This window comes from Pan paniscus, chromosome 10 (genome assembly GCF_029289425.2).
Source record: "Pan paniscus chromosome 10, NHGRI_mPanPan1-v2.0_pri, whole genome shotgun sequence".
NCBI lineage: Eukaryota > Metazoa > Chordata > Mammalia > Primates > Hominidae > Pan > Pan paniscus.
In genome coordinates this window covers 17,118,356-17,143,380 of record NC_073259.2, presented here as the reverse complement: position 1 = coordinate 17,143,380, position 25,025 = coordinate 17,118,356, and the positions used below count along the sequence as shown (strand labels likewise).

At 45.3% G+C, this 25,025-nt stretch overlaps 1 protein-coding gene across 4 annotated transcripts in view; it reads right to left on the bottom strand.

Annotated features, from left to right (window-relative positions):
• The window catches only part of ETV6 (ETS variant transcription factor 6), a 396,338-nt gene that overhangs the window by 217,037 nt on the left and 154,276 nt on the right, over positions 1-25,025 (bottom strand). Inside the window, exon 1 of one of the 4 annotated variants that reach the window (XM_034935384.4) lies at positions 23,575-24,196. The exons of 1 other annotated variant lie outside the window; for it this stretch is intronic. In XM_034935384.4, the coding sequence (XP_034791275.1) occupies positions 23,575-23,607 (33 nt within the window). In that variant the 5' untranslated portion in view covers positions 23,608-24,196. Of the gene's footprint in view, positions 1-23,574; positions 24,197-25,025 lie in introns of those variants that run through there. 2 more of the 4 variants (XM_034935383.4, XM_034935385.3) reach the window with 2 other exon arrangements.

The following is a 25,025-nucleotide window of genomic DNA, read 5'->3' as shown; positions in this document are numbered from 1 at the left end:
TAAGAGAGAAACTGGTGTATTTGGGCAACTACAAAGATGACATTCGGAGGGCCTAGTAGGAAAAAATATTGATTTCTGAAGGAATGATTCACTCATCCAACATACTTTCCCTCTAATCACTACTTCCCAGACACTTCCTATGTAAACTTGGTATTACTAAAAACTCCAGGTCTAGACCTGACTTTACTGCTTTTTCATTTGTTCCATATAGAACTCTTCCATGGTCTCTCCTCAGATACTTGGGCAGCAGAAGGTTTAGTCTCTTAACAGTGCTTTCCTCTTGATACTAAGATATCCTTTATTTTATTCTGGTTTGTAGTATGAGCCCTTCTTTCCAACATCAGCCCTCCCTCAATAGTCATCCAGATTTTCTTCTTCATGGACATCTCCAAATTCTTTCCCAGCAGAGTAAACTCATCTCACATCCTGCCCCGCCAAATCCCCTCCTCATTCACCACTCCCACCTGCTCAGAAAGCTGCCCCTTCCGCAGCCAGGATCAACACCCTCATTCACACACCCTCAGAACACTGCAGCTTGGCACCAGCAGAGCCACAAATGGCCCGCTGCGAGAGCCCTGCACAGTTACCCAGCTCCAGCAGCTGAAACCCTCTCCCTTTCCCTTCTGTCGCTGAATGTTCAAGTTCAAGGTTACTGAGAAGTGCCAGATTTCGTCTGGAAAGTCCTCCAGTCAGTGAAAAGGCTAAGGGAACACAGGGGTTTTCTCCACCAGGCAGCCTTCCCAGAGCAGTAGGATGGCGATAACTTTTGCTCTTGGCTAATTCAGGGTTTCCCACAAAGCATCTGCTCTGGACTCTTCCACCGTTCTGATCAACCCTGTTCACCACCTTCCTACCCTCACCCTGAGGGGATCTTACTTCCACTTTGAAGTTCAATACTGCCAAGTGGTCCCTTTCTTAAGACTTGGCCACTCGGTAATAGCTAATATTTCATAGCAGTGGCCCTGCTGTTAACACGTGTGGTGGGGGTCAGTGAGATTTCAGTAAGGTGGCCGTCTGTTATGAGCAGCATGATTTACAGGCTATGTTGCTGATTATCTCTTAAAATCTCTTTTAGCTCTGCATTTTGGTGAAGAGCACTGTATATTATACGCAAGCTTTGTCTCACCCCATTAACGGAGGACAACTGTATTAGCCATCTGAGCCCGAGTTCCCATGCTACTTAATTGCTACGTCGTTGTGTTAACGAAGTTAGGAGGGGGGCTGGCAAGAGCGTAAATCACCTTCACGTGCAGATATTTGTGGTTTTATTTTTCCTTTTGCCAGCTTGTCTCTCTGTTTCAATTGCCTACCATCTGCCTTTGAACAATCTAAGTGCGAGCAGATAGATTTTATTTGGAGGATGAAATGCTTTGAGCTCATCCTAGCAAAGCATTTTCATATACTGGTGTTCAGGGCATTTTCTGTTTAATAGGATCTCAGAGGCGATTCGATTTGGGTTGGGAGTTGGTTCCTTCCAATACTCAGAGTACATTGTCAAATAAAAACCTCCTGATTATATTTTGCGACAGAAGGAACAGGGTAGTCAAGGGTCCAGAAGTCACCTCTCACCTTACAATGAGCCCTGGAAACACCCCACTGGAGTGCAGGTGACAAGGCAGACAGGTAAGTGTTTTATGCATACAGCCTAGTTCCCACTCCACCATCCTTCATTCATTTTCAGCTTAAAAAAAAAAAAAGGATCAGATCCAAACATGAAGCACACAGGACCTTCTGATTTGTTTTTTTTTTCACATGACCTAAAAACACCCAATTAAAAAGTAGGTTCATTCACTCAGTTCACCTGGTTGAGTTTTTCCACACGAATAAGATTATTTTGACTTGAACCAATCTGTTATTTCGAAAATACAGCCTAAAATAAAACTAACTGCTGGGTCAAAAGTCAATATACACTGGTGGGAGTCAGGAGATCTGACTTCTAGTTCTAATATGGCAATAATAGCCTTGGGACCTTCAGTAGGTCACTTAACCGAGCTTTGGGCCTTGGGCTGAAATTCCTTAAAACTATAGCTCTAAATGTCTAAATTCTGTTATTCTAATGAATTTATTTATTTTTATTGATACATATTAGATGTACATATTTTCAGGGTACATGTAATGATTTGATACATTTATAATCAAATCAAGTTAACTGGTATATCCATCGCCTTAAATATTTCTCTTTCCTTTATACTAGAAACATTCAAATTATTCTCCTTAAGCAATTTTAAAATGTACAATCGATTAACATGAACTATAGTCACCCTACTGATCTACTGAACATCAAATCTCATTTCTTTCTATCCAAATCTAATGACTATCTTCTGAATTACAAGTGCCTCATAGTCAGAACTGATTGGATAGTTGTCAGGATGATACTTACCACAGCCCTTTATTTTTGGGACAGGAGACCCAAAGCATTGTACTGCAAACCCCAGGTTTAATGAAAGAGGCAAAAGAGACAAGGCTGCCACCTTGGGCCTCTCTCAAAAAGCTCCCAGAACTAGCCACTCTAGCAGCAGTTTTAAGCTAGAACCCTAATTTCCTTCTCTCTTCCCCGCCCCCCGAACCTTACCCTTTTTCAGGAACAAGTGGGATGAGAGCAGGGGAGAGGAGGAGGTCCCTGTCTTGGGAAAAAGAAAGCCCCAGGAACCTTTAAGGTTTGGGTTATTCCCATCACTTTTTAGGGGCAGGACAGTTAAGGAAAAGCAAGAACAACCCACAATCCCTGCTCACTTAATATCCCTCTCCAAAAAATATGGGTTTTAATAAAATGCTAGTGACTCTTCATTATAAATGATTAGAACCCAGAAAAGAATATTTTTAAAACCCTGCAAGGCAAGTTTCAAAGTGTAGTACTTACTGAAATGTCATGCTTTAGGTGGAATAATATTTCACCTACCCATCTATCCATATGAAAGCTATTAAAGGCCACTTCTCATTTACAAAGAAAGAATTTGTACGTATGTCTGACCTGGTCTTAAAACTGATCCTACAAGCCACCTCCCTAAATCTTCTCCCCAGTTATACTCAGAAGAGTGTGAGCTTCTCTGCTTTTGTTCCTAAAATGATGCTGCCCTATGGTGGGGTTAGACTCCAGCAGAATTTCCTCAATCCCTTCCATTTAGTCCTAGGACAGGGTGTGTTACAAACAGGATGTCACTACCCTTATAGTGAAAAATGTTACAAATGAGTAACTATAGTTAAAGAATATAACTACTTGAGTAAAGGTTTGAATAGGAATGCCTACTTAGTTATTGAAATTACAGCAATAATGAGTTTCTAAGACCACTATTTGAAAAATTGGTAGCCTCAAACTGGGTTTCTTACCCAAACGAAGTAAGACTCATATCAATTACAAAGAAAAGGGTAATTTTTAAGCTTTTACTCTACAAGAATCACATGAAGTACTTCTTAGTTATTAGAAATTTGAAATTATTGTAATCAAAAGCTGCCCAAAATCTACTGTTTTTCCCTTCTTCCTGAAAGGCGTGCTTGATACCAAATACTATTATGTCCACTTGACAAATTTTGGCCATGAAAACTGATATAATCTCTAATTGCAAGAATACAGTGTATCCCCGAAGAACAAGAAAATTTTAAAGAAAAAAAGGAAACGATGAACTACAAAATGAACAAGCCCAGGTGAACAATTAAGTACTAACACAGTCATTTTGGGAAGGAATGTGATTGGGGTAGAATCATCAAAAAGCAGAGAGAAGGGCAAGAAGATGGTGTGAAGATGGGTGAATGGCCGCCGGGGAAGAAGGGCCTGCAGGTCAGGGGATGAGGCGCACCTGCTTGTGAAGATCTCATTTCGGCACATCCTGCTTTAAAGGTTTACAGGCCAGACGTTACGTGCTGGTGGCGACGGTTTCTATTTTGGGAATACGAATGAATATATGATAAAATGAGGGAGGACCAAGATTATTTTATATTAATAAAGGAAAAGAGGGTTCCTGTATGAATAGAACATGAATGGTAGCTCCCCAAAATACCTTTACAGAGGTGACGGGAAAGAAAGGCTGGAAGAAGATGGGGAGGGACCCGGGGAGGAGGTGGAGAACTGAATGGTAAAGCTAAGTAAGCTAATAATAGAGGCAGAAGGAAGTACTGCGCCACAGGAGATAGAGATGTAAAGGCAGAAAAGCAGGCGAGCCTGGGAATCGCTGGTAATTATCCTATTGCACAAGAGGCAGCACAGCCGGGGCCTCAAAAAGAAGAAAGGAAGGAAAGAAAAGAGAGAAAAGAAAGGAAAGAAAGGGAAGAAAGGAAGGAGGAAGGGAGGAAAGAAGGAAGGGAGGAAGGGAGGAAGGGAGGAAAGGAGGAAGGGAGGACGGGAGGACGGGAGGAAAGGAGGAAGGGAGGGAGGAAGGAAAGAAGTCCATCCATGTTCCTTCCCCCTCCTCCCACAGTCTTTTGGATCAGACTTCGAAGTCACTTACAATCCAAGCTTGAGATTGGCAACTGCGCACCTTATGGTTAAAGAGTTCTACTATGATTTGTGAACAGTATTTTGATGTTTGGGGAATGCATATGGGTTTGATGTGGTGTAAAGCCCGGGAAGGGGGAAGCAAAGCCCAGGAAAGGGGAAGCAAGTTTAAGGAAAACTTTAAAAAAGATATGTGTGCATGTGGGTGTGTACAGAATTAGACCTAATTTTAATTGTCCCACAAAGTAAGAGTTGCAAAGAGCTGTAGGGATCTGAAGACGTGGCCCTGAGCTCAGTACAGCGCACCCAGAGGACAGCCAAGTACAGGAGCAGACGGGCAGCTGCCTCCCATCTTTGAGCGCAGGGACATGCCAAAGGAACCAGTCTGCTGGCCCACAACGTCCAACGTCCTGCTCTGAAGATGGCCAGTAAGGAGGTGTGCACTTGTGTGTGTCTTTGTTTAACAGAGGTAGCACACCTGGCCGGGCAATTGTGCAATAGGAAGCCACAGGGGGAAAATTTCTTCCTGATCTCAACTTGCGATCAGATTCCTCCCTGAAGCATAAGGCTTAAGTGTCCTTGCAACTTTCATCCAGAAGAAAGAAAAACATACTAACTAGCCCTTCTCCGACCCAGCCAGGGATCATAGAAATCGAAGAAGTTCAGAAAAGACCCTTGGCGTCTGTGCTGTCTTTGGAAACTGGGTGCCACCTTTGCCACATGGAAGACTAGTTGAAAGGCTGTTCCTCTACAGCCCTAATCTCACATGACACTCTTTTCGATAGAAATAATTTGTTAGAATATAACGGCATATCCTTTTGTAAGGCTTGCCACATCAATTTTTTTTAAAAAAAAAAAAACAGTGCAAAGTCCTTTACCAAGTCACACATCACAATTTAGAATTTGGAAAGTACGTTAGCTTTTGCTGGGTGGAGGGAGGGGAGGGTGTCCCTCCCACACATCTACACAGGGCACTTGTTATTGCATTCTTATTGGCATTTCAATCACTCTTTAAGAAAAGGCTCATGAAATTTTCTCCAATGCAGGTCAATTTTTAAGCAATTTCAACTGAAAACAATGTCCAACAGACCTATAGTTGTGGTAGTTCAAAAGTCTGTTCTCAGCTGGTTGTGGCGGTTCACACCTGTGATCCCAGCAATTTGGGAGGCTGAGGCTGGAGGATCACTTGAGTCCAGGAATTCAAGACCAGCCAGGCAACATCGTGAGACCTTGTCTCCACAAAAAATTTAAAAATTGGCTGGGCATGGTGGCTCACGGCTGTAATCCCAGCACTTTGGGAGGCCGAAGCGGGTGGATCGTGAGGTCAGGAGTTCAAGACCAGCCTGGCCAAGATGGTGAAACTCTGTCTCTGCTAAAAATACAAAATTTAGCTGGGCATGGCGGCGTGCACCTGTAATCCCAGCTACACGGGAGGCTGAGGCAAGGAACTGCTTGAGCCTGGGAGGCGGAGGCTGCAGTAAGCCCAGACCATGCCACTATACTCCAGCCTGGGCGGCCGAGTGAGACTCCATCTCAAAAAAAAAAAAAAAAAAAAATTAGCCAGGTATCATGGCACACACCTGTAGCCTCAGCTACTTGGGAAGCTGAGGTGGGAGGATCGCTGGAGCCCAGGAGGTCAAGGCAGTGAGCTATGATCATGCCACCGTACTCAAGCCTGGGAGACAAGGCAAGTCCCCATTTAAAAAAAAAGAAAGAAAGAAAAGAAACCACCAGGTTTGTTCTTCAGCAGGTTGCTAGAACCAAGACCATAATCTGCCATGGAACTAAATGGCGGATAGTCTCCAGATTAGATTGTGACATACTAATTCTTAGGAACCCTAGGTTCATGAGCACCAAGCCCTAGGTCCCTGTGTCCTCTGAACACTGGGCCTGGTAAGGCTGTAAAGGGAGGGGAAGTAGAAGGGGAAGGAAATGGCTTCTCACTCAACAGCCTCAACAGTGAAGACATTGAGCAAGGGTTCTGGTAGCATTCATGGAGGAAACTTGAAGTCCATAATAGAAGCTTAATAAATACCTGATGATTAAAAAAATTCTGTTCAACTACTATCCATCGGCCTTCCTCTGTGCCAGGCACCGTGCTGGACACTGGAAATGTAAGCAGCACATTGTCTGAGGATGAGGTGTGTACGCTGAGTGTTTAAGAGGGAGCACAACTTCCATGGCTGCCCCTACCTGAGCAGCTTCTTAAATGTGTATTTTCACATTCATATACAGACCTATGCTTTCTGCTCCCTAAGTGGTCCAGATCAGCACCCGTAACAACTCTCAACCTACTGCACAAGCCCTCGAGGAGCCCATCTGAGCAAAGCAAGAGGACCCTTAAATGCCCTGAGTGGACAGACAGGCCAAGAGAAGCCTCGTGGAGACTGACCCACCTGCAGCCAAGATGAAGTCAAATCTGGCAGGGCTGGCAGGCAGCTGCCGTGTAGGTCTGCAACAGAAAGCCCCCAGCAGGCGGTCAGGAAAACTTGTGACAGTTTCGGGGAAACTGTAAAAGGACTCTTGCTGGGGTCTGGTTGGGTTCAGGAAGCTAAAAGTTTTCACATATCCTAATGCCCTGAATCCCAGCTGTACCTCAATGGCAACAGAAATAGGGAGAAAACGAGCTATTCAGGCTTGTGTGGAAGGCCTAGTTTGGTCTGCTTATATCTGAAAGTAACCTGATTTCTCCCAAGTGGTCCATTTCACACTTATCAGATCACACTTAATCAGATTCATAACCCTAACACACTCTCTTAAGACTGCCCTCTTTAAATAAATGTCACTGGGCTATCCACTGTAAACAGCAATGTTGAGGCTGTCCTACCATCCGTAAGGCATAACTTTGAGTTGTTTTTCTAGTCCCATAGTATGCCCAGTCATTCTCACTGGTTTAGTCCCTCGAGGCAATCTATTAGGAGTAAAATGAGAGCTCCAGAGAGATCTTCATCTCAGATAGGGTAGGAGAGAACATGGGCTGTACAAGAGAAGACTGGAAAGAGCTGACTCAAGTAAGAGAGGGATTCTTCCCTTGACATGGAAAGGCCAATCACAGACCTCAGAGAAGTTTCAGCAAGCCGTGCTGCTCTTCCGGGTTCTCTCTCCCTACTAGCTCTTAGAGGAATGGGGTGGGGGAGCAACTGGCAGCCCCATACGGTGGTGACCTGCCACTGGGTCCCAGATACCACAGCCAGCTATGGCCAAGACCGCACACAGCTACAACAAACAGCCACTGGTTCTCTCTCCCTGACCCAAGAGGCATCCTGAGCCACATCAGAAAAAAGGATGATCAGTTAATACATTCATTTATCTTGGGCTGTGTCTGCTGTTTCTGGCACATCCAGCCTGAAGGTTCTCAAGCTTCTTCTCCAGCTGTCTATATTCCCCTCTAGAAAGTAGGCAACTGAGAAGGAGAGCATTTGTGAGTGCCCTGTGTGTACATATCAGTACTTACGCCTCACAGGAGCCCCTTAGGTATGGGAGGTGGCAGTATGTTCGCCCTGACATGGAGTCCTGATATGTTTCAAAACACAGGTCTCTACCTTTCTTCTTTCCTCAACCCTCACAGAGTATTTGCTCAGGATGTCAACTGTGTGAGGTCTTTATCTTACATATCAAAGAGCCTGGCACCAATTAAGTCCATAACAGAAGCTTAATAAATACCTACTGATTAAGAAATTCTATTCAATTAATGGCCATTGGCTGTCCTCTGTGCCAGACCTTGAGCTGGACACTGGAAATATAAAAATGAACCCATCAGACTCCTGTCCTCAGCGGGCTTTCACTCCAGTGTGGATGATAATTCAAGGATAACTGGATTGTTGCCAATAACAGAAGCAAGTTCAATAAGCCACGGGAACACTGTGCCCAGCAGCAACAGGGAGGCTTGAGAAATGGACTTCCAATGACAAATTGGCTGCCAGGCAGAAAGAAGATCGAGGGAAGATTCCAGGCATAAATGTTCATTACATGGGCTGGGCATAGTGGCTCATGCCTATAATCCCAGCACTTTGGGAGGCCGAGTTGGGCGGATCACTTGAGCCCAGGAGTTTGAGACCAGCCTGGTGAAACCCTGTCTCTACGGAAAATACAAAAATTAGCCTAGTGTGGTGGTACGTGCCTGTGGTGTCAGCTACTCGGGAGGCTGAGATGGGAGAATCACCTGAGCCCAGGAGGCAGAGGTTGCAGTGAGCTGAGATTACTCCAGCCTTGGCCACAGAGCGAGACCATGTCCTCCTGAGAAAAAAGTTCATTATGTGGTTGGAACATAAGGTGGAGATGATACTAGAAAGGTAGGCAGTAAAGGGCCTTGCAGGTGACAAGAAGCTGGGGTTCATGCTACACTGTGGTACTGTGGTGTGAGACAGAGAGTAACAAGATCACATTTTTATCTGCAAAGAATCATTCCAAGTTGTGTTGGGGGTGGGGACAAAATGGAGGAAGGAAGATCAGAGAGGAGACAACTGAAAGGTCTGGGGCCAGAAGGAAGGCAGTGACAGCCGGTATGGAGGAGAAAGACGAGTATGCACCAGACTGCCTGGCAGGCTGGAAAAGATGGCACACCTGCCCTCCCAAAGCTTCCATTCCAGTAGCAGTAAGAAGCAACAAGTGGAAGAGTCTGTTAGTGCATCGTGGACCAAACAGGGGTCACAGTTCGCTAACCTTAGTCCTGGATGGCTTTTGTGGCAGTGCTGGCTTTAAGTTGGCCTTAGAAGAATGACAGAGAGGTGACTTGAGAGAACCATTCATTTACTACCCTTCTTTTGGTGGTTCTCCCCTGTGATTCGTATCCTGGTTTTATTTAGCCCTATCTTCATAAGACTCTTAGATTCTTGTAACAGAAACCTCCACCAAGAAAAGCTGCCATCTCCTCTCATATTAATCCCACTCATCAACATCTCTTGGCAGTTTCTGACTTATATGGGACAAAAATAAATAAATAAAAACAATAACAATAAGACTCTGCCAGGCTAGCAAACTGATCCAGTCAGAGGATTATAAGAGACACCTGTTTTTCAATACAGCAGCTGCTAACACAGCAGAAGCATGGCATCGTAGTAACAAGAAAGAGTTCTCTTCCATTAAAAACCCAATAGTAGCAGAAACTGGCACGGACTGATGTTCAACTATGTCACCTGAATGTGAAAAGGAGTTCAAATACGACCAGACACATAACAGGAACCCTGCTTTGCCAACGTGGGAACCCAAATGCTAGTTTGCTGATGGGGAGGTGATTTACCTATTCATCCAAGTACACTAAGGCACAAATCCTTAAAGCAGCTATTAAATACTTAAGAGTGTTATCAAAAACACACTGAAGCTTTTTGAAGTTTGGTTGATTCATACCCTGTGGCTGACCAAACACCTCTTCACTTAAGCCAGCTTAAAAAAAAATATTGCCCAGTTTGGAATGTAGACACTAACATAGAAGCACATAAACAACACTTTAAATTATTTTTTCAGTTCACCACTGAAGACAGACAAGACACACACACACACACATACACACACACACAACCTACCAACATATAAACACCACAGGCAAACTATCTCAAATGTACAATATGTACACATTACCTTTTCAGACCAGACCAGGGAGATGCTCTTAGAAACAGCTTGTTAACAGCCCCTCACATTGCTGTTTAACAATCCGTTTATAGCCCATCACAAAGCCAGGCCTCCAAGGAGATATATTTTACATCTATATGTTAGGTTTCTTCGCCACAACAAGGCTGGATTTTGTGTAATCTTTTCCTCTATAGGCTAGAAAACCGATTATGCCATAATTTCTGCAATTTATCATCCCATGAGCATGCAATACATGTGGCATATATGCAAACAGAGTCACAAGCACAAACCCTGGAATAAATGCAGGACGGTGCCCAAGAAAGCACAAGCCACTCCAGATAGGTCTGACTAAAGCTAAAAATAGCCGGTAAAGGCATTGTGTCAGCTACCCTCTCACTGTCCTCCCTACAGCGTGCTAATTCTAACCTCCAGTGTTGGTGCTTAAACTTGAGCCTTTGGTAGCTGTACCTAGGAACCGTTCCCTAACCCAGGAAGCTACTTTCTAGGTGTTGGAGTATGCAGAAATCGTTCAATGCACTGCAATTATTAGTCCATTCATGCACACAAATGCAGATAAAGACTGAACCTGAAATTGTGCATTTTCTCCTAAAGCCTGCCATTTGTGCCCTGGGGCACTAGGACCAGCTGAGAGATGTCCCTTTTGGCAAATGGTATAACAGAAACCTCTCAAGTGCTAAGCATGCTCAACTGCCCAAGAACCACCCAGCCAACAGGACTAACTCTTGCCTTACCCTGGCCGGTGTGCAGCAAGAAGTTTCTCAAAGAAGCACAATCTTGTCCACACAGACCCCACTTGAGGTCCCAAAAGATTAAAGGGAGTGCACTCTCATAATATGAGACCCTAGGAAGAATCACAGACACCAATTTGGGGACCAGGGCTGCGAAGAAAATTCTTTCCAATTATCTATTTGGCATTTAGTCTGGCAGAAATACGTGCATAAAGGAAGAGTAACTGAGTTTTCCCAAACTCAGCCCTGCAAGTCATCCAAAAGTGCACCCAAATAAGAAATAGGCTGGGGGTTGTGAACTCACATTCACCTATAACCTACATATAAGCCAACCAAGAGGCAGAAGACTCTATTCTCATCTACCCACACCTCCTCCATGGCGAACCTTCAAAGACCACAGCTGAAATGAAAATGCACACAGACCAACTTTCCCTTAAATCAGACTGTTCAACATGATGGCTAACAACGAACGCACACACAGGCATTCCCCCTAGTTCGGAGAAGCTCCATTTGGCCATTTTACCAAGTTTTTCAAGACACAGAAATTCTCAGAAGAACTGGCTAGTGACTCTCAGAAGAATGTTAGTGACTTGTGCCACTGGGCCCACCTCTTCCCTCTTTGCTGCAATAACAAGGCCTTTCAGTGGGACCTGCTGGCTCACCTACCTTTCTTCCTTCTTGCATTTTTAAGGTTTTTTGTTTTTTTCCACTCTGGGGCCTTATCCCACATCTCTCCCAGCAGGGCAAACTGCCTTGCACCCAAAAGATAAGTAAATATACTTGCTGTCTATGTCAGTGGCTCCTTGTTCATTTTCTAAGGGTAGGTGGCTTCAAAAAGATAAAGCGTCGGGAAGGGTGGGAACATGCAAGACAGGTGTACTACCAGGTGCCCTACTTGAGATGTCACCTAACACCGAGGTCCTTTTGCTCATTGCCCTGCCTGTCTCGGCGAAAGTTAAAGATACTCTTACAGCACGCTGCACAAGATTAGAGGATCTTCACCCCAGCCTTGCTGTGCTCGCCAACATTCCCCCTGGATTCCATTGTGTTCCAAAGCCACATCTGACCTACAGCTGACTTCTGCCTGCAGAGGAGCACACCCTCATCTCCTCACTCACAGCCCTGCCAGACGCAAGGAGCCTCAGAGATGCAAAGAGGCAGAACACAAAATTCAGAAAGGGAGCCTTTGTTTCTTTGGTTCTCTGAAGGAAAACACTCTTACCTCACCAACAGGTATGCTCTCTCCTTCCACCTCACCCAAAAGTATCAGCGTCAGCAGATGAAGGGAAGGACTAAATGGCACAAAATCAAAGGAGCTGGCTGCTGTCCAGGGGACTGGAGGTGTAGTCAGCCAAATCAGGTCATTCAGGTCTCAAAGTCGGGGAGAACAGGAGACTTACCCAGCCTGAAGAATCTGTCACCCAGACTTTATCCCCAAAACAACAACTCTCCCACTGGGTTCACCCCACTTTGAATAAAGACCAGATCAAAAGGTGCAAAGTGAGAGTGTCCTGCTGTTCCCAGCCATCGCTGGCCATTAGTGGCAGTCAAGACCTATTAGTCAGGAGAGTGACGGGTCTCAAAAGTGCAAAGCACCAGTCAAGTGAACTCATGACACGGATCTTTAAAATCTCCCAGATCTCAAGTCAAAACGAGGACAAAATGGCTGGGCGCAGTGGTTCATGCCTATAATCCTAGCAGTTTGGGAGGCCGAGGTGGGAGGATCACTTGAGCCCAGGAGTTCTGAGAGCAACCTGGGCAACAAAGCAAGACCTCGTCTCCACAAAAAGTTTTTTAAAAAAGTAGCCAGGTGAGGTGGTACACCTGTAGTCCTAGCTACTCCAGAGGCTGAGGCAGGAGGATCACTTGAGCCCAGGACTTTGAGGTTACGGTGAGCTATGATCACGCCACTGTAGTTCAGCATTGGTGACACAGCAAGACCTTAAAGAAAAGAGGATACAGCAGTTACAAAATGCACCACGGATCCAATCCTTCAGATGTGCCATTTTTCCAAAACCTGTCATAGGGACTTGGGTTATGAGTATCCAAAGAGGCCCAAAGAAAAAGAACTCACCTCTGTCCCTTTGGGTGCCTGGTCTGTGATCCCAGGTCAATACATGAAAATAATTAGCAAAACCACAGAGGTGAGCCAAGAGACACTACCATGAGGCTTACTCTAGCAGGAGTCTGATTTGATGGCCAAGGGCAGTTTGGGAAAGACAAATGGTCTGGAAATAACAACCAGCAATAAACTTGAGAGAAGTTTACTTCCCTAGTCTGAGTTCTTTAAAGCAGTTAACAAAAGAGCTTAGCAAATTCCCACCATGTCCCCCATCTCCTTTTTTTTTTTTTTTTTTTTTTTGAGACAGAGTCTCACTCTGTCGACCAGGCTGGAGTGTAGTGGCACAACCTCAGCCGACTGCAACCTCCACCTTCCAGGTTCAAGAGATTCTCCTGCCTCAGCCTCCCGAGTAGCTGGGATTACAGGCACCTACCACCACACCCGGCTAATTTTTGTAGTAGAGACAGGGTTTCACCATGTTGGCCAGGCTGGTCTTGAACTCCTGACCTCAGGTGATTCACCCGCCTCGGCCTCCCAAAGTGCTGGGATTACAGGCGTGAGCCACCACGCCCGGCCCCATCTCCCTTTTTATGAAGTCTCCATAATACTTCCTCCTGTATACCCTAGTGCAGATCTACTTGTCCACATATTAGTCACTAGGCTTGAGACCGTACTTATTCTAAATTGTCTCTTTGATTTTTTTTGTTGATATATAATAGTTGTACATATTTTGGGGGTACATGTGACATTTTGATATCTGTGCAGATGGGTAATGATCAGATCAGGGTAGCTGGCATATCTATTGCCTCAAACATTTTTCTTTTGTGTTAGGAACAGTACAATTCTTCTAGTTATTTTGAAATACACAATAAATTATTGTTAACTCTAATTTCCCTATTGTACTAATGAATACTATAACACATTCCTTCTATCTAGCTGTATTTTTGTGCCCCTTCGCGAACTCCTCTTCATCCCTTGACCTTGATTCTTCATTAGAGACCCTGGCACTCTTCCAGGCCACACCTGCAGTGAGGTGGGCAGCTCTGGGCCCTCCCTCTTCCTTCCTCACCTCTTAGCAGTGCCAGAACTTCCCCTGCCACAACCCAGATTCACACTTTCACCAGGGAAACAAGAGAAAGTATTGGGGGAATGGTTAACTTCAGAGACAGGCTGTTCTCTGGGGTTCGATTTTTTAAATTACGAGCCTTACTTCTATCTGTAGCTCATTTTTTCCAGGAAATGCTTTAGAGTCTGCATGTCATCTTTGGTTATGGCAATCTTACGTATAGGGGACGTAAGTGAAGCAGGATTACTGACCTCATCAAAGAGATAAGTCCTAAGAAAGATAAAGTTACACGGCCTGTCATAACCCAAGGGAGAGGGGACAGGGCAGCTGAGAAGAAAATCACAAACTTCCACTTGTGGTTTCCAGAGGAGATCAGAGGAGCAGTTTCTCTCCAAACCTAAACTCTTGCTTCAAGAGTATTAAGTAGCCCACACTTATTGCATGGCGGTAGGAGGGACAGGTGGGTAACATTTTCTCCACAATTCCTCAAAAAAGGGTTATTTTCCAGTCTATAGTTCATCTTCCCATTTGCCATGTACATACAAAGAATGACTTAGGATCGAGTTTAGGTCCACAGCAAGAAGAATACAACTGCTGAAAAGAGACACTTCGGTCCCCTCACATCTGCTAGAGAGGAAGGTTTCCCCACGCCCCAAAGTAACAAACTTGGCCTTTTCAAACTCTTCTGTATAATTAAACTTCCACGAAGGGCCATCTACTCCCTGCTCTTGAAAGTGAACATTCACCAGCCCACAGCAAACAGTGTCTGTTCTGTGGTCAGACAGACATGGAACTGCCTGTTAAACAAAAGCAGACTGGAGGATTGATGCTCTCTTTCAAGTCTCACCCCAGTCACAAATAATAAGCAACTGTATGAAGGAGCAGATCCCTGAATAGGTTCAAATACTTGAGCGCTGAGTAATAATGCTAGTTAGACTCACTGTACACTACTTCCAGACTTAGGTTTTTTCCTTTTCTTTCATCTCTGGAAACTTATTCAGAACCACATTAGCTATTCCTTCAAAATTCTGCTGTAAGATGCAAAAGGCATTTGCTATTATCATATAATTGCACTTGGCTCATCTCTCCTATTATTGAGGCTTGTATTCAATTAAAGTTAAAATAAGAGCTTTTTTGAGCACTGACTGAGTGACCCCAGCCCTGTGAACAACTCAATGGGATAGTGACAAGAGCACTGTGCAGGGAGTCAGCTGACTCGGGAGGCCTAGATTTTAGTTCAGATGGCACCACCAACTAGCCACACGAGCTTGAGCAAGGCCATTAACATCCCTGGCCGGGGGCCGGGGACAGTGGCTCACACCTGTAATCCCAGCACTTTCAGAGGCCGAGGCGGGAGGATCAATTGAAGTTGGGAGTTTGAGTCCACCCTGGCCACCATGGTGAAACCCTGTCTCTACCAAAAATACAAAAATTAGCCAGGTGAGTGGTGCACAGCTGTAATCCCAGCTACTCAGGAGGCTGAGGCAGCAGAATTGCTTGAACCTGGGAGGCAGAGGTTGCAGTGAGCTGAGATCTCGGCATTGCACTCCAGCCTGGGTGACAGAGCGAGACTGTCTCAAAAACAAAAACAAAAACAAACCATCCCCTGGCCTCTGTATTCTCAACTGTATAATGTGGGCACAGAACCAGAAAATCTGTAGCCTCTTCCAGATCCATGCGTTATGGAGGATGTATAAAGGAGGAGGAGAACTAACTTTTTAACAGTATAAAGCACTACATTGGGCAATGTACATATCCCAACAACCCTAAGAGACACATTTTTATTACCACTTCAGATGAGTTAACAGGTTCATGATTAAGTAGCTTGAACAAGTTCAAGTTCAGGAACCAGGATTCATGGGTCTGTCTACTCCATTGTCTGTACTCTTCCCCTAGGAGAATCCACAGCATGGCAGTGAGGTAAAGCCCTTTTCTGAGCACCTTACAATCTCCTGAAGGGAAGTCAGCTTTACAGGTAAGAACCAAAGAACAACATAAGACAGAAGAAAATGCAAGTCAAAATCGAAAGACGTGGTGACTGGGACTACACTGTGGCAACACTAACACCATTGAGCACACTCACCAACTGGCACTCAGCAGGGCAACTGCGTCCTTTTTGGGTCATTCAGGAAATGAAGTCGTTTTCCGTATATCTGACTCCCACATACAAAGGGAAAATACCCCCAGGGAGGCCATCAGGCCTCACGAGCTTGCAGATGCATTGGCTACCTCTTTTGTGTCTTCATGGGGGAGTACTTTTCATAAATCATTCATCCACATAACTGAAGCTTAGCCTTTTAAAACTTAACATTATTCTTATGCCAACCATTTTTGTTAGATATCTTTCCAAAATACATTGCATTCTTTCTTCACTTCTTAAATCTCATAACATGAACTCTGTCTTTCAGTTGGAAGTCACAATGATGAACACTAATATGTCATGTGAATCTTCAAAAGGAAGCTATGCTTTCTGAATTCTTGCCTGCTTTTTCTCATTTTTCCTCTGCTATGGTCTTAGAGGAACATGGACCTAGGATGGAACGCTGATTCTGACTCTGGCTTGATCAGTTAGGAATGTGATCTCAGGCAAGCTCTTTAAACACCACAAGACTCAGTTTCCTCATTTGCTTCATGACAAATTTGGATAACGCTCTCTGAATCCCCTCATATTATCTCCACAACACATCTCTCTCTTTCTCTGTTTCTTTCCCTACATTTGCTCTGAAGACTCTCTTCATTAGAGTCGTTCAAAATCAGAAATGTATACAGTCAGATGGCCGAAATGCTCTCTTCATTCCAGGAAATTAGAACAGGCGAGTTGGGTCAAGCCATCGAGATAGGAGTCAAAAAAAGATGATTCCTTTTGTTATAGGGGAAAATGAGGGAATATCTGAAATAGATTCCTGGAAATCACATAATATTAAAGATGTACATGAGAGATGGTTTAAGAAAAACAAAAATTTGTGTTTATGGTTTGTGTGAAAAGCTTTAAAAGGAAAAAAAAAAAAAAAAGTTGTATAAGGAGAAGCAACTGACCAGGAAGTAAAAAGCAGGCAAAGAAGGTGTCTAGCCCGAGGCCGGGCAGGATGAGGACACAATCTCTCAGATTTCCAACCGCTTCATGAAGAAGCCATTAAGCACCGGAGGAAGCAAGAGAAAAACAGAAAGAAAAGAAAGGCATCTGAGAAAAACAAGGGCCCAAAATGAAACCCATCAGAAGACAAAATTTCACCAGAGGACATTAGAGACTGGGGTAAATATGGAAAACTTAGACATTCATTCCACAGTGGGTGGTGGCTTTGTGTGACCATCTGGTTGTCCCCGCTACTTGTGTAATGGCTAGGAAGACCCATCTTCAGAAGAGACCAGGAAGCAGAGGAAACTCAGAACCTCTGCAAGCACTTCTGCCAGCTCTATTCCTGCCTCTCATCTCAGCTTATGTAACAATCCACCAGCCACCCGTCACTTCAAGTTTCCTAATTTTCTTCGCAAAAATGGCTGCACTTTGGAATGCCCTCATAGAAAATACTTTGGAATTAGAGTCCCACAGTAGAGATTCTGGCCTTAGCTTTGCCACTTACAGCCTGCGAGGTCTTAGGCCAATACATCACTTAACCTCTCTGGGCTTCAGTTTCCTCATTTGTAGAATGGAGAGAAAAACTGCATCCCTAGAGAGCTGTGAAGAGTAAATGAGATAATGTATATAATGTATATAAAACAGCACAAGGACCAGCATGCAGTAGCATTCAATAAATGATGCCGGTGATGATGATGGAGGAGGAAGAAGAGGAAGAAGGAAAAGGAGAAGAAGAAAGTGTTTTGTAATAAATCACTATATAGCTGTAAGCTACAACTGGTTGTTGTAGAGCAACGGCCACTAAAACAGCAGACGAACACCTTTAATTACAGAGAATTTACAAAGTTTCAGAAATGCAAGCATTCTACAGTTTCCTGTAAGCAAAATCCATAGGGCTGAGTGAGCAGTTATGCTCATCTGAGAGTCCACACTTATCATGGGGCAATACCTTTTCTAATCAAGCCCCTCGCCCACACTCTGGGAATTCCAGATCATTTAGACAACGACCAGGCTGAACTCTGTATTTTTACTAAGAAGAAAAGGTTATCAAACAAATTAACAGAGCAAATAAAATGTGTGGTAATATTTTGACACTAAAGGAACAGTTCCAAGCACATGGTAGCACTAGTTTCTACCCAATGGATAATGTGGAACACATTTTTGCCTATTCATTGGAGCGTTCCCTGAGATGCCCCAGTAAGCAACACTTTTATTAGTTTGGTTCCCGTATGTTTGGAAAATCAATAAAAATGTGTTTGTTTTTGAATAGGCTATAATTCTAACTTTTTACTAATTTAGTCAGTCTTTCTGTCCCCAAATACTAGGTTTGGCAGTGAACAGTCTTTAAGCTGGGTCCCTTTTGGTGTGGGAACCCTGAGTAAATGCACACTCATTCTATTCAACAAATACACACGGAGATTGGTTCCCAACACACATCTAACAACAAATATGGAAGTGGTGGACCCTTACCTGAAAACAAGCTCCAGGATTGTCTCTAAAGTAGTATTCACATAGAACAAACATGTCATTTCTATATGGCACACCCTACGGGGCTTCATCTGACACTGAATCACTCGGCTGGGAGATCCACACCAAAGGGCAAGTTTTAAAAATTGGTGAAAAAAATGAAACTGCTGTGTGAGTTCCTCTCAGCAACCCTGTGCCCCCACCTTGCCCCCAGCTCTTTCCTGGTGTGCACAAATACAGCTGCACTCAGAGGAGCAGAATGTGACTTAGCTCTACCTGCCTCTGGTGCTCACATCTGGGGTATTTTTTGCCCTTGACTTACTTATCCTGAGGAGGATAGCTACTTCTCTAGGGCCAGCTGCCACATTTTTAGCTTTGACTGTTTGAAACAGGGAGCTTACTACACAGAAATTAAAGTATAAATAGGATTGTCTGACCCTTGATAAAAGAGCCTACGGCCCACCCAAGGATTCCTCAAAGGAGTCCTAACAGCAGATAGGGGGCCTTCAGCCCAAAACAGAACTTGCAGGCCTTTGTGCACTGTAAAAAAAAAAAAAAAAAAAAAAAAAAATATATATATATATATATATATATATATATATATATATATATATATATTGCTGCAAATAGTGGTGCCAATACAAGTCCGTCAGGCCCTTCTTCTCTCATCCCCTCCCTCCTACTACTTCCTCTTCTCACACCTGACCAGACCCCAGTGGCCCATTTCTACCCCCACATACCATCTTCCTTGGCACATACCCCCGTGCCCTCAGACCAGCTGGCTTGTGATTAAAATGGACCAACCTAGGAAGTGCCAGAGAGAGTGAAGCCTATTATATCGAGTTTCCTTGGCCTTTTATAGGGACACACTATGAACCCAGAGAATGCAGTGGCCTAAGAACCTGTAGGCCTGTGTCCTCCAAACCTGGCTCACTCACCCATGGGTTGAAGCAAACCCCTTAGCTCTCTGGATCCCCTCCCTGTAAAAAATAGAGGAGGTTGGCCCAGGGGATCTCTAAGGTCTCTCAACTCTGAATGTTTGAAAGTTCCCTGATTCTATTGTCAGAAAAACTGGGGGGCACTTAGAAGCCTGCTAATCTGAACCTGTTAAAGCAATTCCTTAAGCCCCTTTGTTGTACCTTTTCCTCCATTTCCTTCTTTGTTATTTTTGACACAAAAGCAGTTTTTGAGAATTTTATCAAAATAATAAAACATTACGCTGGACGCAGTGGCTCACACCTGTAATCTCAGCACTCTGGGAGGCTGAGGCGGGCAGATCACTTGAGGTCAGGAGTTCAAGACCAGCCTGGCCAACATGGTGAAACCCCCATCTCTACCAAAAGCACAAAAATTAGCCGGGCATGGTGGCGGGCGCCTGTAATCCCAACTACTTGGGAGGCTGAGGCAGGAGAACTGCTTGAACCCAGGAGGTAGAGGTTGCAGTGAGCCAAGATCGCACCACTGAATTCCGGTCTGGTGACAGAGCGAGACTCTGTCTCCAAAAAAAAATTATAAAACATTATTGTATCAAAATTCTATTAATAAGAATTTGAGGACAGACCCCCCAGGAGTGCTCTAGCCCTCTTTACGGCTGTAGTGGGCCCTATTGAGTGCTTTCTGCAAGCAAGCCAGTGGATGAAAGTGTTACGTCACCCTGAGGTTACACGCAGACAGAAAGAGGAAAGGGGGCTGGCCTCCTCCCACCTCTCACTTCATTCACATCAGCAAACATTACTGAGAAATATTTCTATGCCAGCTGCCAAGCTAACTACTAGGACACCAAGATAATCATCACTAAGCCCAAGGAGCCCAGAGTCCAGAAGGGGAGCTCGAAAGAGTCTCCCAGTTAGTAGCAAAATTTTAAAAACCAGATTTCCTTCTGCTATGAAAGCTGACTGATAAGGACAGGAGGAAAGGAGGGGACTAGAGACACTGTGTGACTCGTTTTTGGATTCTGGTTAGTCCTGGCCCACTAACAAGCTGTGCCAAGCCTGACAAGGGACCGTGTCTGCTAGGCCACAACCACCTTCCGCTGCAACTTGGTCAAACTTAGAACTGAAGAGGTGACTTGAAGGTGAAGGCTGATGATGGAAAAGACAGCCTCTTCCTTCTTCCTGTGACCAGCACAGTCAGCCATGCAATCCTCTTTAAAATAATTTGACTTTTTATAGAGAGTTGATCCTTTCCTTCCATTTAAACGACCCCAAATGGTCAGGAATGAAGCATTTGAACTTCCATGACAACAGTGCCACAACCTTCAAGGGTTGTAGGACAGACCCCCCCAGGAGTGCTCGAGCACTCCTGCTTTCTGCAAGTCGCGTGTAGAGAAACAATAAGGCTCAGTGAGAGTTTCAGTGCCCTTGGAGTAGTCAACCTCTCTTCTACCGTAAAAAGTGTGTGTCTGATATTAACTTCCCCAGGTGATGGGAGCAAACTTATACAGTGCAAAAGAAACAGAAAAGCCCTTATCAGGCATTCATTGCGAGCGGGCACATGAGCCTTCTTTACAAAGGCGTCACTGATTGACCAATTCAGAAACTTTCACCTTGGAAACTCCACCCAAATCGGACACTACTCTTTTCTAGCAGAGCAGGCACTGCTCAGAAATAAACAAAGTACTTCCCTCTGTGGCTGCATCTCACCAGCCGCTGAGGAACTGTCTGCCTGCTGACCCGCTACTTGTAAGGAATGAAAGCAAGTGAGGACGGTTTCAGGAGTGGAGAGGAGGACTGGGAAAAACCTCTCCACAGTGAGAGCCTTTTGTGTCACAGGAGTTCGGTATATCAGGTTCATCAGCTCATCCTTGAAAACCTCCGACATTCGTTCTTCACTACACAGAAAAGCATATTGTTTACTGGACTCTAGAAGCAAGCAACTTGCTTGTGGGTTACCAGCAAACATTTTTTATTATGCAGTCACCGTACCACATCCCAAGGACTAAATGAAACGCAGCACACATCACCAGAACATTTCAGATGACCTGGAATAATCCCAGTCCTTGATCTCTAGTGCTTATTATTGGAACATTGAATTAAACAAACTCCATGGAAAGATACTCTTCACATACGTTCACCTAGACACATGCAGTCTAAGCAAATACATAATGGTTCCATAAAGAACAATCCAAAATAAAAGTGATTCTTTCCTTTCTGGTAAAGAACATTAAATCTATTTTAATTACATAGAAGTACACAGTAATGAAAAGAGGCACCCTGAAAGAACTGAGTTGTAAGCAATAAGGAAAAAAATGATATGCAAATTACAGACAATTTTCATGTTGCATTTAAGAACGCGTTTTGCTTGGGATTGGTTCTGTATGTGAGTAAGGCAAGGGACTGTTGTACTCTTTTTCCGACTGGAGCACAATGAAACAAACCACTCAGTAGCAGTCTGCAGCCAGCACACCACCATAAGCCCATCAGAACGGTGGGGATGCAGTATAGAAGAGGATCAAGAAACGTCACAGAAAGCATTGTTTTTGGTTGTTTTTGCCCTAAAGTTACTGATCTGTAGTTGGTCCAGATTTTCCTGATGTCGGGTTTATTGCCACTGAGCCAAATACAATTTATTTATTGAATATCCTACTATTTAGTTACCTCTATGTTATGAAGCGTCAAATAAATTAGATTATCTATACCGCAGGATTTTCCTGAACTCTGTGTAGAATCTAATTTATACCGCAAAAGAAACTGGTTTTGAAGTATTAATATCAAAGTACCCTAAGTTCTTTAGTGTGGCACGCCCCATGCCCACAGACATACTGCTACCTCCAGTTATATACAAACACAAAAGCCTAAAAGTTCCATTAGGCATTTTTGTGAGGCAAAAACAAAGAAGCCCAATCCACCTTTTGATTTCACATTAGCCTAACCTCAAACCCATGAATATCTTTTCTGATAAGAAACACCAAAATGTGATTCTAATTATAAAAAACCTAGTAAGCACGTATGATGAACTACTGCGTTTCCCCTACACAGACTCTAATTGAAAGGCAGTGTTAAACCAGGAAGGGTTTTTCTAACTCCCCACAGACGAAGAAAACAGGTTATTTGTTCATTGTTGCTGTAGTGTCCATTCAGTGAACACACATTAAATAGGCCAAACCAAAAACAAACTTCAGCAGCTTCAGCCTCTCACAAGAGCGGAAGGCTTTCTACCTGGGTACTGGTGGAACAGCGAAATGAATAAAGTGTACAATAAATGCAGCGATGGGAAAAATAACACGGGTAGATGGATAAATCATCCTGCCTCCCAATGGTGGCAAACTTTACAACAACTTTTTAGAAGCAACAAACCGCAGCACCACAGTCTTTACAGAAATATAGACATGCATACACACAACTACTGGGTAGCCCAGCAGTGTGTTTACAAACATCTACCGCCCTGCATTTACAGAGTGCTGCTTAGATAGCCTCTCTGCACTGTCAAACACAGAAGGTCATTTTGCCTGGTTGCTTAGTTCTTCCTCTCCCTCCATCACAGGAGTTTTCTACTTTGGGATTGCTCAACTTTCATATGGATCGGAGTAAAATAACTATTCAGCAACTTTATTCACCTTGGTTTTAAAAAAAAAATTCATTGTGCAATGCCTAGGAAAAGCTGACACCAGGACTGTCTCTCCGACAGCGCTTGCAATTACAATCAGACGAGGGGGAAAAAAATCCTGTCTGATCAGACCCAGAGAGTCCTTTAAAAGAATAAAAAGATTCTATCGCAGTGGAAACTGAAGAACTTTTTTTCTAAGACGACCACCCCTCGGGAACAAAAGTTATATTTCAGTCACATGTTGGGTGTAGAAATAGGGAGCAGGTTTTTTTTTTTTTTTTTTTTTTTTTTTTAAGCGCACTAATTACGGGGGTGTTTTACGGTTCTGGAGACAATCCGGGTTGCTCTGACCAATTGTGACCGGCATTTCATTGTCAAAAAGCAAGGGGGTGGGGGCCGAGGAGCCGGCAGGGGCTCGGCGAGGGGGGAGTAGCAAGGTTACCCTAAAGGGTACAGCAGCCGCCGCGAGCTGCATCTCCTTCCCTCGCGCCCCAAATAATTTCCTGCGAACAGAGCAACTGCAACAGCCCGCTCTGAGGAGCCCAGCACGACTGCCCTGGCCGGTGCAGCTCAGGGTTTCCACCACGTAGAAGGAGGGGAGAAGATTTTTACCTTAATGCTACACTGAGCAGGAGTCTCAGACATGTCTCACAGCGAGAGAGATCAGGAAGTTCTCAGGTTTTTTCCACTTTCCTTTCCTCTCCCCAACCCAGAAAGGCTCCACGGCCAGCCAGACGCGGTCATTTAAGAAGTTTCTTCCAGCATCTCTCCCGGCAGCCGCCCCGGGGGTCTGGAGCGCGCGGGGCGGGGCGGCCGGCGGAGTTGGGCGCGCGGGGCGGCGGGGGCGTGGGAGCCGGGCCCGAGCGCGGCGGCGGGGTCTGCAGGTCGCGGCGCGGGGACCCGGGACGCAGCCCGGCCGGCCTCCCGGTCTCTCCTCCCACCCGCAGCCGGCGCCCCCGCCCCCCGCCCTCCCGCGGCTCTCCCTCGCTCTCTCGAATGTTTTCCTTCCTGGAAGAGAGAAACTGAAAGGCAGAACTGAGAAAGCTCTTTGCTCATTGATCTTGAGAGTTTCAGTGCAGAAACTGACGTGAATTCCCAGCACTGAGCTCTGCCTCTTAAAGGAGCCACCAGGAAATAAAAGCTCGGGTTACAGCCCGGCATCAGGGAAATAAAAGCTGCGCGGGGGAGGGGCGGCCGCGGGGGCGCGGGCGGAGGAAACCCGGGTAGCGGGGCCGCGTGGGGCCGCGGCGGCGAGCGGGGCGAGCGGCGCAGCCCCCCAGGCCGGCCCCCGGTGCGGGCGCCCGCCCTCCACGCCGCGAGACCTCCCGCTGGCCGAGCCAATTTCCGGGCTTAAGGAAGACACCTTTAAAAAACGTTACACTGTGGCCCCAGACACCACAAAACAGGTTTTATTAAACTCCTCCCACCTCCCCTGGCTCCGACTCTTGGATACATCGATGTGCACAAGGGTTTTGAAACGTTTCACTAAGCGCAGATGCAACGAAAGTAATTATCTATGAAGGGCCATTCCGGTTAGGACGCGGAATCCGAAGGAGGAAATAAAACAATAGCCTTTGTTCTGCTTCTCGACCGCTGCCTCTTTAAGAGAATCCACCAGGAAATGGGAGATCGGGTTACAGCCTGCACACGGGGAAATGTGGAGAGAGCGGGCGCCCGAGCGCGACGCCGGAGACAAAGCCGGGGCGGCCGCGCCGCAGACGCTGGGGGACCGTCGGGCGGGGGGATTCCCGGGGAAGGTGGGCGCCCCGGAAAGAGGTGGCGCCACGCGCCCGCTCGGGGATGCGGCGGCCGCGGGCGCTTCCCGAGCCGAGCACGCGCTCCGGGAAGGGAAGGCTGCAGGGCAGTTATCAAAGGCAGCTGAGTTCCTTTTCCTGACCTCCCCCTCCTGTTTCGAAATCCACTGCCCTTTTAAAGAAATAGCGGCCGCTACCAACCGAAATAGGTGACTCGACTACAAAGTTGGCAGGACGTGTTCCTGCAGATAATACCCCTCCCCAGGACCGCTTCTCTGAAACCGTCATTGGCCGGTTGATTAGATGGCC